This window comes from Bos javanicus, chromosome 8 (assembly GCF_032452875.1).
Source record: "Bos javanicus breed banteng chromosome 8, ARS-OSU_banteng_1.0, whole genome shotgun sequence".
Classification (NCBI taxonomy): Eukaryota; Metazoa; Chordata; class Mammalia; order Artiodactyla; family Bovidae; genus Bos; species Bos javanicus.
In genome coordinates this window covers 48,946,000-48,961,955 of record NC_083875.1, presented here as the reverse complement: position 1 = coordinate 48,961,955, position 15,956 = coordinate 48,946,000, and the positions used below count along the sequence as shown (strand labels likewise).

Sequence of the window (15,956 nt, the reverse complement as noted above, 5' to 3'; positions counted from 1 at the left end):
GAAAAATAATGTGATTCTTTGACAAAGCAGTGTAATTGTTAGAGGTGCTTTGAGCTGCAACTGACAGAGAAGTAGACAATGAAGTAGACAATGAAGACATTTTGTTATTTCATGGAAGAAGTCAAGGGACTTCTTGGAAAGCTCCAGGGACAGCTAACTGTTCAGTGATGTTATTCACATCTATATGTTCAAAGAGGGACTAGGTTGGTGCCTCTGGAAACCTCTTAATTTTTTCCTCATTGACCCAACCAGTGGCAGCAGCAGCCCCATTCCTCATGTGAAAACATCTAATAAAGGAAGGACTTCTCTTTCCACATCTATGTCTATTTTTTAGGGATAAAAATATTTCCCAGAATCCTCTGAGATGACTTCCTGTATGCTGGAATGCCACCACTGACCACCCTTAGCTACCAGGAAGTTACAGAAATAAGTATCCAACAAGCAGAATTATGATTATTGTGGATGGCTTACACCATGATATATCTATGAGCCAAGTATTACAGGTTATCAAATTCAGAAAGTGTTAATAAGAAAGAAGGGGTTATGACTACTGAGTGGGTAACCAACAGTGTCTGCCATAAGCATTTTGAACAAAGCAATCTGCCTTCCAGAAAATGGGAATTTACAAGAAGAAAATGTGATATTTGGCCATGGACACACGTTTCTAATGAAAGTGAAGCTCTGATCTGGCAGCCTCAGAACAAATAGCTTATCCTAAATTCCCTCTTCAAGATCATGAGATATTCTGAAGTCTTTAGCTTATCAGAAGATCTTCACCAGCCTAAGCAAAAGGAAAAGATGATACACAACTACTAAGATTTGTGATTCAGACTATGAGAACTCCTAACAAAGCAAGATGATGCAGTTTCAGGTGAAATACAACTCTTGCTCCTCTGAGTAGTTTTGGAAATTAAAGAACATTGACTCATTCCCTTAACCACGGCTATTTAACTCTTTTCTGAATGTTCAAGTCCTATGTGTTCTTTAATGTCCAGTTCAATTTAGGCTTCCTTCATCAAGTTTTTCCTATCATCAACCAATTTGTAGCTCACCATACAATTTAATACATTCACAAACATCTTCCTAATTCTGTTATCAAATTCAGTTGATTTGACCTGAAATAGTTACCAATTCTGTCCACCTCTTTTCATCTCCATTGCTGATAACTGTTTATGTTTACTGGGCATGTGCTTCATTGCAAGGCATTATTCTACACACTTTACAATTATTAATTCATTTAATCTTTTAACAACTCTATGAGACAAATTATAGTAATCATTTTATACATGAGGAGACTTGGAAATAGAATTAACTAACTTGTTCAAATTCACATAGATAATAAGTGACACAGATACTACTGAGAAATCATTTCTTAATTGATACATTACATTTCATCTCTTATAACTCACATCCTATTTCACCTAAACTATTGCAACAGGATCCTGTCAATTTCCTTGCCTGGACTTAACTCCTCTCCATGCAGTCTTTATCCTAAAGCTAGAATGATCTTTAAAAAATGCAAAACTTGGTCATGGTAAATTCCTCCCCAAACTTTCTATGCTGTCCAAGATTTTGCCCCGTTTACCTCTCCAGTCTTATCTTGGGTTATCCTTCTCCTAGAACTTTTGATTCTAACCACCTTTACGCTTTCATTCCTTCCTACCCAATAGCCTTTGCACAGGCTGTCCCTCTACCTAAAAGGCTCTTCCTTATCTCCAATTTTGCCTTCCCTACCTATTCAAATCTACTTATCCTTCAGAACATCACTGAAATGTCACTCCACACACAGCAAAGCCTTCTTCCCACCTTCAGTTCAGTTCAGTTGCTCAGTCGTGTCCGACTCTTTGCAACCCTATGAACCACAGCACACCAGGCCTCCCTGTCCATCACCAACTCCCAGAGGCCACCCAAACCCATGCCCACTGAGTTGGTGATGCCATCCAACCATCTCATCCTCTGTCGTCCACTTCTCCTCCTGCCCTCAGTCTTTCCTAGCATCAAGGTCTTTTCAAATGAGTCAGCTCCTCACATCAGGTGGCCAACATTTTGGAGTTTCAGCTTCAGCATCAGTCCTTCCAATGAACACCCAGGACTTATCTCCTTTAGGATGGACTGGTTGGATCTCCTTGCAGTCCAAGGGACTCTCAAGAGTCTTCTCCAACACCACAGTTCAAAAGCATCATTTCTTTGGTGCTCAGATTTCTTCACAGTCAAACTCTCACATCCATACATGACCACTGGAAAAACCATAGCCTTGAGTAGATAGACATTTGTGGACAAAGTAAGATCTCTGCTTTTTAATATGTTAAGTTGGTCATAACTTTCCTTCCAAGGAGTAAGCATCTTTTAATTTCATGGCTGCAATCACCATCTGCAGTGATTTTGGAGCCCCCAAAAATAAAGTGAGCCACTGTTTCCACTGTTTCCCCATCTATTTGCCATGAAGTGATGGGACCAGATGCCATGATCTTAGATTACCCCACCTAAAGATTAGCTCAAGTTCTGAAGGTCATAGCAGATTCTGTTAATTACTAAATGATCAGTCATACAAGGGCAGGGTCGAGTTTGCATATTTCATTCATCAGTGTATTTCTAGCAGTGAGCCCATTGTTTCACTCAGGAAGCAGTCCACTTTTACAATAAGTACAAGTCTAAGCTTTCTTGCCAACAGTGCATGTTCTTTGAGGTCAGTGACTGTGCCTCAAAGAGGTGGGCTACTCTAGTAAAGAGAATACGGGCTTTGGTTATGTTAATTCAAAACCCATCTCTGGATGCATGATTTCTCAAGTCTCAACTTTCCCAACTTTAAGAGGAAATAATTACATTGAAGAATAAAAGAGATACTGAAAGTAATGTACTAGGAAACCTGGCAGCAAATGCTCTTTAAATTGTTCTTCCCAGAGGGTCACTGGCATGAGCAGTGACGCTGCACAGCAGAGGTCCAGTGACCTCCCCCACCTCCCACACAATTCACCTTGGGCCAAGCTTCCTTCTCCACCTGTTCACCTGCATGAATATCATCATGTGGAGATAGGCAAAAATGCTACAGTGAGCAAGAGGTTAAGGATTTGCTAGGTGCAGAGGGAAGTAAGAGGACAAAATGAACATGGTATGTGCTGAGTATCCACTAAGTGACAAGCATTTTCATACATTATCTCATTTAATATTTAGCAGAAGTAAATCTCATTCTACAAATGCAGAAACTGGGGCTCAGAGAGGTTAAATGTTTCACCCATGGGCTTTGAGCAGGTAGGTGGTAGAGACCCGACTTGAACTCTGGTCTGCATAGGATTTGCTGCTGCTACCCTACCTCCAAAACAATTTTCTTCCTCGCTCTTGCTCTCAGGTAAATGTGCTTTAAAGACCCAAGACATCTTTTACCTATCTTTAAAGTCAACCTGACCCAGTGGGAAGAATTAAACAATTTAGTAATATGTGAGCACTCAGTGTCTCACAATTACCTATCTGCAAATGAATTACACATGCTGGAGTTTCTCTTTCAAAAAGCCACATGCTGCTTAAGTAGAAAAACTAACTCAATTCAAAATGCCCAATACTAAATTGTTGACTAGAGAATTTTTTTAAAATTAACCTAATTTTGAATGAGTTTTAATTGATGAATTAAAAGTAGCTAGTCATTATCATTCTCTGGGCCTAAATGAAGTTAATAAAATGAAAGATTAGGTGGAGAAGGGAGAAGGAAGACAGGGGAAATCGTGTCCCCTCTGAGATGCTACACAAGCCCAGGGCTTGAAATGAAGAACTGAGCACCCAAGACCCCCCTACAACTAGTTCCATCACGCAACCTATATACTGAGGTTACCCAACATGCAACCCATCCACTGCTGCTGCTGCTAAGTTGCTTCAGTCGTGTCCGACTCTGTGCGACCCCATAGACAGCAGCCCTCCAGGCTCCCCCGGCCCTGGGATTCTCCAGCCAAGAACACTGGAGTGGGTTGCCATATCCTTCTCCAATGCATGAAAGTGAAAAGTGAAAGTGAAGTCGCTCAGTCATGTCTGACTCTTCACGACCCCATGGACTGGAGCCCTACCAGGCTCCTCTGTCCATGGGATTTTCCAGGCAAGAGTACTGGAGTGGGTTGCCATTGCCTTCTCCCAACCCATCCACTACCCGTGCCCAAATCTCCTGGGACTTTTGTGAACGCCACTTCTGAGGACTTACTCCAGATCTACAGATTCAGATTCTCTGGAAGATGATACCCAGGAAATTGCATTTTAACAAACACCCCAGATGTTTCTGATTCATCCCAAGGTTTGGAAACAGCATTGGGTGCTCAGTAAAAATGCAAAGATCAAGATGATTCTGCATATTTATTTACTTTGTGGGGATACAATTTTCTGTAAGAATCTTGAAAACGTTTTAATGAATAATATATTTATCCCAGCAACTCTAAAGACCAGGCAGTCCCACTTTCAAAATGAGGGAATCAAGTCTTAAAATATATGTGACATGTCCACGCTTTACAATCAGGAATCAACTACTTGCACCTAGAGGAGACGGATAAACAGTTACCAATTCACCGATTAGTGCATTTTATACTGTAAATCTAATCCACTTGATTAACATGTTTGTATGCAATTCCTAGTTAATTCTTTCTTGTGGGGGAATGGCATTTTTCTAAATTTATAACTTCAGTATGCTCCTTAGTTACAAATAGACTCCCTGACTCAACTACTAATTGCACGTTCAGGACACTCTTTTATTCTTCTGTACAACCCCCAAGAATGGTAAATTTTTTAGATAAATTACTTCCTTTTCTTCCTCCTTACCACTGATTAAAGGCAATCCACTAGCCAATTCTCTCACCTGCTATCCTACCATTTCAAATTTTGGAAATGGAAATGTAGATCGTAAAAGAAACCTAATTGTTGAACAGCTTCTTGTGATTAAGCAAATATCTCTAATCTTTCCTTAGTTTAGCAGTCTCTCTTCCTTTGTTTCTGGGGACTTGCCCCAAGCCTAAGGGGTCCCTGAAACTTGAGGGTCAAGTACCCAAGGCAACAATTCATTAGCCATGGGCTTTACTGGAGTCTTCCCAATTGGAGGAGCTCTGAGAGTCTCATCACCTTGGAAACACAACAGCAAGCTCCCTGAATATACACAGAATATAGATTTTTAAGCACCATAAGAAAATAGGATTTAGTTATCCCCAAATGTAAGAGTCATGATTCAAAAGTGTCACTGACTGGGAAGCATCTTTAGTCAGGAATAGCATCTTCAAGCTGACAAGTCACAAATATGTGTACTTTTGCTAACCAAACCGGTAGTTGAGGAAAAGCTCAAAAATATCCCATCTCTATCTTTAATTTTTCTCCTAAAAACGGAATGGCTTCCTCTGAAACTGGCAAGGCCACTGCCAATACAATTACCACTGGTGTGTATGGAACACTCAATTTACCTATGTCTTTAAATCCTGATTTTTGGAAATAGAAGTGCGAAAGATACACTCATAGAAGACATTTTGAACCTTAAAATGGAACTGCTTGTTTTGATGCAAATGGCTGGGGGGTGGGGGTGGGGGGGGGGGCGGTGAGGCGGTAAATTTCTCTCTGACTATCCTTTCTAGTATTACAAGTTGTCTAGTCTGGATCATTAGTATCAATATGTTGTTTGTTGAATGATTAGATGAATGAAATCAGTTCTTAACTTATTCGAATGCACTGAAAGGGCTCAACAACACTGATCAAATGACTCTTCTATTATTTCGTTCGCAATAAATTCAATCAAATTTACGGAGCGCCTAGGCGATGCTATGCCAGGAGCCTGAGATACAAAAATGAATGAAGCAAGGTGCTAGTTTATTAATGATTTCAAGATTTGAGAGGGCACAGCCTCGCTCCCCCTTCCACCGAAGCCTGCAAGGCTGTGGAACCAATCGTACTCTACATCTCCCAGCACCTGGGAACACTTTACTTCCATTCCAACTCACGAACCCAGCACCAGGGCTCTCCCGGAAAGAGCCAAACCCTTAAGTTCAACTCCGCACCGAGCTAACTCCGGAGTCCGTGGCTCACCGGGCGAGATTCCTTGCACCTGTCCGCCCGCCCGTCGGGGTGCGCCAGACCCCGCACCCGCTTACTTTGCCACTGTCGCTCACACCAAGGAGGTGGTCCCGTAGCACCTCCATGGGACAGGTCCAGGTGGAGTGGACGAACGTCCCTCGGAAGATGTGCGCCAGGGGCGGCATCCGGGCGGCACACATGTTAGCGGTGGAGCGCAGCGCGGAGTCCGCGGGCGGAGGAGGGCGCACCGGCCGAACGCGCGGCGAGGACTCCCTGTGGCTGCGGGCAGCTGCCGAGCCGGCACCCGCTCAGGCCTCGGCCTGCCCCCGCTTCCGCGCTATCGCCTGCCCCCTGCAGACCGCGCCCAGGGGCTGGCTTCCTGCCTCCTCGATGCCAATAGGATTTGTCTCCCGTGAGTTGGTTCCAGTCTTTCTCTCCTCCCCTGCTTTAGTTTTTGATACAGTTAACTCTTTGAGTTTCCAAAATCACCGCTCACATAGCGATTCTTTTAACCCTTGGTGGCTGTCGCCCATGCAGGGGGCCGGAGGTGAAGGGAGGAGCTGGAGGATTCAGGATTCCAGACCTGTAACTTTAACTGATTACTGCATCTGCTTTCTCCTCCGCCTTTAATTGGCACACCCAGAGTCACATCTACCTGCTTTCTTGCCCTTTTAACTCTTAGCTATTTGTGGCTCAACTCTGGGCCTATTCAACCACAAGGTCTTACCTGGCACAAGTTCAGTGCCAGGGTGACAGGTCTGTTATGGCTGCCTACCTGGAGAAGGGAATGGCTATCCACTCCAGTATTCTTAGGCTTCCCTGGTGGCTCAGATGGTAAAGAATCTGCCTACAGTGCTGGAGATCTGGGTTCAATTCTGGGTTGGAAAGATCCCTTGGAGAAGGAAATGGCTACTCCCTCCAGTATTCTTGCCTGAAGAATTCCATGGACAGAGGAACCTCGTGGGCTACAGTCCATGGGGTCACAAAGAGTCAGACACAACTTTCACTTTTCTTTCACCATACCAACCAGTTTCATTTTCATTTCTGTGGGTTGCAGAATTTGTCTTAACCTGATGTTCTGGAAGCATGTCCTACAGAATTGCTGGGATCCCACCACTGGAGGTTAATCTTGACCCCAAAGTTCTTTTGTTCACCTGAGGCTAACGTTTTGGCCCTTGTGTCCACCCACAAACAACTCCAATTTTTCTCATACCTAAAATAAATGAATCTCTTTGATTTACTTCCAGTTGTACACTGGAATCAAGATTGCCAGGAGAAATATCAATAACCTCATATAATCAGATGACACCACCCTTGTGGCAGAAAATGAAGAGGAACTAAAAAGCCTCTTGATGAAAGTGAAAGAGGAGAGTGAAAAAGTTGTCTTAAAGCTCAACATTCAGAAAACTAAGATCATGGCACCTGGTCCCATCAGTTCATGGGAAATAGATGGGGAAATAGTGGAAACAGTGTCAGACTTTATTTTTGGGGGCTCCAAAATCACTACAGATGGTGATTGCAGCCATGAAATTAAAAGACACTTACTCCTTGGAAGGAAAGTTATGACCAACCTAGACAGCATATTCAAAAGCAGAGACATTACTTTGCCAACAAATGTCTGTCTAGTCAAGGCTGTGGTTTTTCTAGTAGACATGTATGGATGTGAGAGTTGTACTGTGTGAGTTGCCGAAGAATTGATGCCTTTGAACTGTGGTGTTGGAGAAGACTCTTGAGAGTCCCTTGGGGACTGCAAGGAGATCCAACCAGTCAATTCTAAAGCAGATCAGTTCTGGGTGTTCATTGGAAGGAATTATGCTAAAGCTGAAACTCCAATACTTTGGCCACCTCATGAGAAGAGTTGACTCACTGGGAAAGACCCTGATGCTGGGAGGGATTGGGGGCAGGATGAGAAGGGGACGACAGAGGATGAGATGGCTGGATGGCATCACCAACTCGATGGACATGAGTTTGAGTGAACTCCAGGAGTTGGTGATGGACAGGGAGGCCTGGCATGCTGAAATTCATGGGGACGCAAAGAGTCGGACATGACTGAGCGACTGAACTCAACTGAACTGTACAGGGGGAAAAAATTAAGTACTCAAGCCAAGTTACCAGAAATGGCAGTGTGGCATGGCTTGGTGGAAAGAGTGCTGGATTAGGAATCAAGAGTTTATGGTCCATGCAAGTGGGCCTCAGCATCCTTATCATCCTTGTTTGTGAAAATGGAACTTGGACTGGGTAGTTGCTAAGACAGAGACTAGGTCAGCAGTCCTACCCTACAGCATGTGCACAAAGTCCTCTCCTAAGTTCCTCCAGAAAGAACAACTTGTTTCCACTCAGGACATTTGTACATGTGGATCCTTCTGCCCCTAATGCCTCCTGTGGATACTGACTGGCTCCTCGTAGTCACTAAGTTATGTATGACTCTTTTGCCACCCCATGGACTGTACCCACCAGCTGCCTCTGTCCAGGGGATTTCCCAGGCAAGAACACTGGAGTGGGTTGTCATTTCTTTCTCCAGGGATCTTCCTGACCAAGGGATCAAACCCAAGTCTCCTGCATTAGCAGGTAAATTCTTTACCACTGAGCCACCAGGGAAGCCCCTTCTCATCACTGGTTTGCCTCAAATGTCAGCTCTTTGGCGTAATCTACCTCCAACACCAAGCTAATAGCACAACCCTATCCCTCGCAGTTTCTATTGCATTAAACTATCTTGTTTCTGCTATTGCATTTATCATAGCTAATTTCATTTATTTTATGCTTTTTTATTTATTTCTGCTTCCCTTCCCCCAGTACACACACACAGATACACAGAGTAATAAAAGTGCCACAAAACCAGGTGTCTTATGCCTAGAACAGTGCCTGGTATTTCTTACATATTAAATGAATGAATGGTTTTTGGGGGAGCAGAGAAGTAACTTGATATAAACATCTATTTTGGCTCCTTCATAAAGTATCAGGGTTTCACATTGCCATGCATGAGTAGGCTTTCTCTGAATCTCTGCTTTTATGACCAAGGGGTAGCTTATATAAATGATTGATCCCCTTCTCAATTCCTTCACCTCCTCCTTACCAAGGTGGAGGAGGACCAATTCATGAGGACTTTCTTTGCTTTAGCACTGAAAGTCTCACAATGCAGGAAACTGCCAGTCCCAGGCACACCAAGCTGAGTGATCATCCTGCCAAGAACTCAGATTAAGAAACCCTGAGATTAGGAAACTGAGAGCTCTGCCCTTGCCTCTGGGAGGCGTCAGCCCTCTCTCCCTGTTGCTTTCTTCTGATTATGCAGACCACACTCCCTGCTTGTCCCAACTGAAACATTCTCTTGATCTGAATATACACACACAAACCTTAGAAAGAAAAGAAAATGTCTCGCTGTTATTGTAAAAGTGGAATCAATTCAACATTTCTAAAAGATGTATTGGTTTCCTAAAATAAATACAACTAATTTATTATTTAATGAAAGTCACCTGAATGTCCAACAATTGAGTCTAGTGAATTAGAATCCATTTACTTAGTAGAATATTATGAAGTTTTAAAAAACAATAGGGGATATATGCAACCCTGTGGGAATTACATGTAATAAAATGTCAAGTTTTTTTTAATTAATTTATTTTAATTGGAGGCTAACTACTTTAAATACTGTAGTGGTTTTTACCACACATTGACATGAATCAGCCATGGGTGCATATGTGTTTCCCATCCTGAACCCCCGTCCTACCTCCCTCCCCATACCATCCCTCAGGGTCATCCTATTGCACCAGCTCTGAACCCTGTCTCAGGCATCGAACCTAGACTGGCAATCTATTTCACATATGTTTCAATGCTATTCTCTCAGATCATCCCACCTTCGTCTTCTCCCACAGAGTCCAAAAGTCTGTTCTTTACATCTGTGTCTCTTTTGCTGTCTCGCATATAGGGTCATCGTTACCATCTTTCTAAATTCCATATATTCCATTAATATACTGTATTGGAGTTTTTCTTTCTGACTTACTTCACTCTGTATAATAGGCTCCAATTTCATCCACCTCATTAGAACTGATTCGAATGCATTCTATTTAATAGCTGAGTACTATTCCATTGTGTATATGTACCACAGCTTTCTTATCTATTCATCTGCTGATGGACATCTAGGTTGCTTCCATGTCCTGGCTATTATAAACAGTGCTGTGATGAACATTGGGGTTCAGTTCAGTTCAGTAGCTCAGTCATGTCCGACTTTTTGCAACATCATAAATCGCAGCACGCCAGGACTCCCTGTCCATCACCAACTCCCAGAGTTTACTCAAATTCATGTCCGTTGAGTCGGTGATGCCATCCAGCCATCTCATCCTCTGTCGCCCCCTTCTCTTCCTGCCCCCAATCCCTCCCAGCATCAGGGTCTTTTCCAATGAGTCAGCTCTTCGCATGAGGTGGCCAAAGTATTGGAGTTTCAGCTTTAGCGTCAGTCCTTCCAATGAACACCCAGGACTGATCTCCTTTAGAATGGACTGGTTGGATCTCCTTGCAGTCCCCAAGGGACTCTCAAGAGTCTTCTCCAACACCACAGTTCAAAAACATCAATTCTTCAGCAATCAGCTTTCTTCACAGTCCAACTCTCACATCCATACACGACTACTGGAAAAACCACAGCCTTGACTAGACAGACCTTTGTGGACAAAGTAATGTCTCTGCTTTTGAATATGCTATCTAGGTTGGTCATAACATTCCTTCCAAGGAGTAAGCGTCTTTTAATTTCATAGCTGCAGTCACCATCTGCAGTGATTTTGGAGCCCAGAAAAATAAAGTCTGACACTGTTTCCACTGTTTCCCCATCTATATCCCATGAGGTGATGGGACCAGATGTCGTGATCTTAGTTTTCTGAATGTTGAGCATCTGAATGTTGGTGTGAGATGGTACCTCACTGGGGTTTTGATTTGCATTTCTGTGATAATGAGTGATGTTGAGCATCTTTTCATGTGTTTGTTAGCCATCTGTATGTCTTCTTTGGAGAAATGTCTGTTTAGTTCTTTGGCCCATTTTTTGATTGGGTCATTTATTTTTCTGGAATTGAGCTGCATGAGCTGCTTGTATATTTTTGAGATTAATTCTGTTGCAGGAAGAGGGACCCCTTCCAGGGCCTGAAACTGTGCTCTTGTCTAACACTCAGAAATGAATTGTCTGAGAAGACACATGTGCTGACAAAGCAAGAGATTTTATTGGGGAAAGACACCCGGGTGGAGAGCAGTAGGGTAAGGGAACCCAGGAAAACAGCTCTGCCACATGGCTCGCAGTCTAGGGTTTCATGGTGATGGGATTAGTTTCCAGGTTGTCTTTAGCCAATCATTTTGACTCAGAGTCCTTCCTGGTGGTGCGTGCCTTGTTCAGCCAAGATGGATGCCAGAGAGAAGGATTCTGGGAGGTGGTCAGACATGTGGTGTCTCCTTTTGACCTTTCCTGAACTCTTCCAGTTGGTGGTAGCTTATTAGTTCCGTGTTCCTTACCAGGATCTCCTGTCATAAAACAACTCATGCAAATGGTTAGTATGGTGCCTGGCCAGGGTGGGTGGTTTCAGTCAGTGTGCTTCCCCTAACAATTCTTTGTCAGTTGCTTCATTTGCTATTATTTCTCCCATTCTGAAAGCTGTCTTTTCACCTTGCTTATGCAAGGTGAAATTCGTTGTGCAAAAACTTTTAAGTTTAATTAGGTCCCATTTGTTTATTTTTGCTTTTATTACCAATACCCTGGGAGGTGGGTCACAGAGGATCCTGCTGTGATTTGTGTCAGAAAGTGTTTTGCCTATGTTTTCCTCTAGGAGTTTTATAGTTTCTGGTCTTACATTTAGATCTTTAATCCATTTTGAGTTTATTTTTGTGTATGGTGTTAGAAAATGTTATAGTTTCGTTCTTTTACAAGAGGTTGACCAGTTTTCCCAGCACCACTTGTTAAAGAGATTGTCTTTTCTCCATTGTATATTCTTGCCTCAAGTTTTTTTAATGGCATTTATGCTATGGTTCAGAGAAGGCAATGGCAACCCACTACATTACTCTTGACTGGAAAATCCCATGGGTGGAGGAGCCTGGTAGCCTGCAGTCATGGGGTCACAAAGAGTTGGACACGTATGAGCGACTTCACTTTCACGTTTCACTTTCATGCATTGGAGAAGGAAATGGCAACCCATTCCAATGTCCTTGCCTGGAGAATCCCAGGCATGGGGAGCCTGGTAGGCTGCCACCTATGGGGTCGCACAGAGTTGGATATGACTGAAGCAACTTAGCAGCAGCAGCAGCATGCTATGGTTAAAATCAGGAAATGCCTAGGACATAATGGCTAGAATTAAAAAGGTGTGCCAAACAATGGCAGTCATTCTACTGAGGTAATGGAATTAGTAGGAAATAGTGTTTCATTGTTACACATGGTTGATAGAATGACTAATCACTATGTAGCTTTGAATAAAGTTAATCTTCTTAAGAAATCAGATTGATTATATTCTTTGCAGCCAAAGATGGAGAAGCTCTATACAGTCAGCAAAAACAAGACCAGGAGCTAACTGTGGCTTGGCTCAGATCATGAACTCCTTATTACCAAATTCAGACTAAAATTGAAGAAAGTAGGGAAGACTATTAGACCATTCAGGTATGACCCACATCAAATCCCTTATGATTATACAGTGGAAGTGAGAAATAGATTTAAGGGACTAGATCTGATAGACAGAGTGCCTGATGAACTATGGATCGAGGTTCATGACATTGTACAGGAGACAGGGATCGAGACCATCCCCAGGAAAAAGAGATGCAAAAAAGCAAAATGGCTGTCTGAGGAGGCCTTACAAATAGCTGTGAAAATACGAGAAGCAAAAAGCAAAGGAGAAAAGGAAACATATAAGCATGTGAATGCAGAGTTCCAAAGAATAGCAAGGAGAGATAAGAAAGCCTTCCTCAGCGATCAGTGCAAAGAAATAGAGGAAAACAACAGAATGGGAAAGACTAGAGATCGCTTCAAGAAAATTAGAGACACCAAGGGAACATTTCATGCAAAGATGGGCTCAATAAAGAACAGAAATGGTATGGACCTAACAGAAGCAGAAGATATTAAGAAGAGATGGCAAGAATACACAAAAGAAATGTACAAAAAAGATCTTCATGACCAAGATAATCACGATGGTGTGATCACTCACCTAGAGCCAGACATCCTGAAATGTGAAGTCAAGCGGGCCTTAGAAAGCATCACTATGAACAAAGCTAGTGGAGGTGATGGAATTCCAGTTGAGCTATTTCAGATCCTGAAAGATGATGCTGTGAAAGTGCTGCACTGAAAATGCCAGCAAATTTGGAAAACTCAGCAGTGGCCACAGGACTGCAAAAGGTCAGTTTTCATTCCAATCCCAAAGAAAGGCAATGCCAAAGAATGCTCAAACTACCGTATAATTGCACTCATCTCACACGCTAGTAAGGCAATGCTCAAAATTCTCCAAGCCAGGCTTCAGCAATACGTGAACCATGATCTTCCAGATGTTCAAGCTGGTTTTAGAAAAGGTAGAGGAACCAGAGATCAAACTGCCAACATCCACTTGATCATCGAAAAAGAGAGTTCCAGAAAAACATCTATTTCTGCTTTATTGACTATGCCAAAGCCTTTGACTGTGTGGATCACAATCAACTGTGGAAAATTCTGAAAGAGATGAGCATACCAGATCACCTGACCTGCCTCTTGAGAAACCTATATGCAGGTCAGGAAGCAACAGTTAGAACTAGACATGGAACAACAGACTGGTTCCAAATAGGAAAAGGAGTACATCAAGGCTATATATTGTCACCCTGCTTATTTAACATATATGCAGTGTACATCATGAGAAATGCTGGACCGGAAGAAGCACAAGCTGGAATCACGATTGCCAGGAGAAATACCAATAACCTCAGATATGCAGATGACACCACCCTTATGGCAGAAAGTGAAGAGAAACTAAAAAACCTCTTGATAAAAGTGAAAGTGGAGAGTGAAAAAGTTGGTTTAAAGCTCAACATTCAGAAAACAAAGATCATGGCATCTGGTCCCATCATTTCATGGCAAATAGATGGGGAAACAGTGCAAACAGTGTCAGACTTTATTTTGGGGGCTCAAAACTCACTGCAGATGGTGATTGCAGCCATGAAATTAAAAGACGCTTACTCCTTGGAAGGAAAGTTATGACCAACCTAGATAGCATATTCAAAAGTAGAGACATTACTTTGCCAGCAAAGGTCTGTCTAGTCAAGGCTATGGTTTTTCCTGTGGTCATGTATGGATGTGAGAGTTGGACTGTGAAGAAAGCTGAGTGCCGAAGAATTGATGCTTTTGAACTGTGGTGTTGGAGAAGACTCTTGAGAGTCCCTTGGGTGGCAAGGTGATCCAACCAGTCCATCCTAAAGGAGATCAGTCCTGAATGTTCATTGGAAGGACTAATGTTGAAGCTGAAACTCCAGTACTTTGGCCACCTCATGCGAAGAGTTGACTCACTGGAAAAGACCCCGATGCTGGGAAGGATTGGGGGCAGGAGGAGAAGGGGACGACAGAGGATGAGATGGCTGCATGGCATCTTTGACTCAATGGACTCAATGAGTTTGAGTAAACTCTGGGAGTTGGTGATGTACAGAGAGGCCTGGCATACTGCGATTCATGGGGTTGCAAAGAGTCGGACATTACTGAGTGACTGAACTTAACTGAACTGAGTCTTCTTAAACAGAAGATATGGCCATAGGACTCCAGGTGACATGGCATTAGCACTTCTCAGGTAAGTGTTAGTTTTTCCAAGCAGGCACAATTTCACCTCCTTGCAGCCACAATATAGGCACCTCACTCAGGATCCAGCACCTTCAGCTCAGCCACACATCAGGAAATCTTGGCTTCCCAACTATTGCCTGTTCTCCACCCTCAGATGTGGAGACTCTTTTCAATTGCTAGTCCTCTTGCAATTTTGACGCCCATTCTGTTATGTCTAGGGAAATGTTCTCAAGGCTACTGATGTTTGGAAGAAGCAAGTAGTACAGAGCTTTTATATTCACCTTTGAAACACAGCCCAAGTACACTGCAAGCCAGCCACTTGTTTAATATAATTATTCTGCCCAGGGCTAAGTATGCAACAAATGCTTATTATGCCTCTGAAGTTTCAAGGAAATAGCACTTTCTATTATTAAGCTCTTTCTGTAGCCCATGTTCAATATTCATGCAATATTAGAACTGAAAGAGCATTAGAGGTTATCACTCATTGTGCATTTCACTGCTGTTTTCTAGGATCACTGTCAGTCAACCCTCACCAGCTTAATTCATCAAAAGGAAATCCAGCAGTGGTATGCACTTTCAGGGCCCTACCCCCACATATCACTTTCTTCCTTCTGGGGAAAACAGACTGTCTATGGCGTGGATGCTTCCTGAAGCCCTGGATGCTTCTTCAGGCTCTTCTCCTTCCGGTTTGCCACATACAATATATCTGCTGTGCTCACGATCTCTCTGCCTGCAGTGCCCTGATACCACTCTACACTGTGCCTACTTTATTTTACTGCCCACTCTTTCCTAGCTAAATCCCTGGCTAAATACTTCAGCTTAATTGCTCACTCCCACCCCCTTCCAGGAAATCTTTACACCTCCTGTCTTTCTCAGGTGTTAAATGCTCCTCCTCTGAGTTTGCGGGGGTGCTCTAAATATTCCTTTATCAGTCTGTCTCCCTGAGAAGACTGCTGTTTTCCTTATGAACCACATTTTCTTCCTTCCTGTATCCCCTTAACACAGTGTCTGACCAATAGGAGCTACTCAATAGACATGAAAGTTGGATTTCAAATGATGACTCTATTGCCTAATTTTAGTGCTAAAAAATAAAGGGCTAATGACGTCCCTGGTGGTCCAGCAGTTAAGACTTCCCTTCCCAAATCAAGGAGTGCCAGTTTGATCCCTTGTCAGGGACCTAAGATCCCACATG

General features: G+C 43.0%; 1 protein-coding gene across 2 annotated transcripts in view; it reads right to left on the bottom strand.

The window, feature by feature from the left end:
- Window positions 1-6,365, bottom strand: part of GDA (guanine deaminase) — a 126,739-nt gene extending 120,374 nt beyond the window's left edge. The window contains exon 1 of one of the 2 annotated variants that reach the window (XM_061425547.1): window positions 6,102-6,365. In XM_061425547.1, coding sequence (XP_061281531.1) covers window positions 6,102-6,224 — 123 coding nt within the window. In that variant the 5' untranslated portion in view covers window positions 6,225-6,365. The remainder of the gene's footprint in view (window positions 1-6,101) is intronic. The other variant, XM_061425546.1, reaches the window with a different exon arrangement.
- Window positions 6,366-15,956: the final 9,591 nt, after the last annotated feature.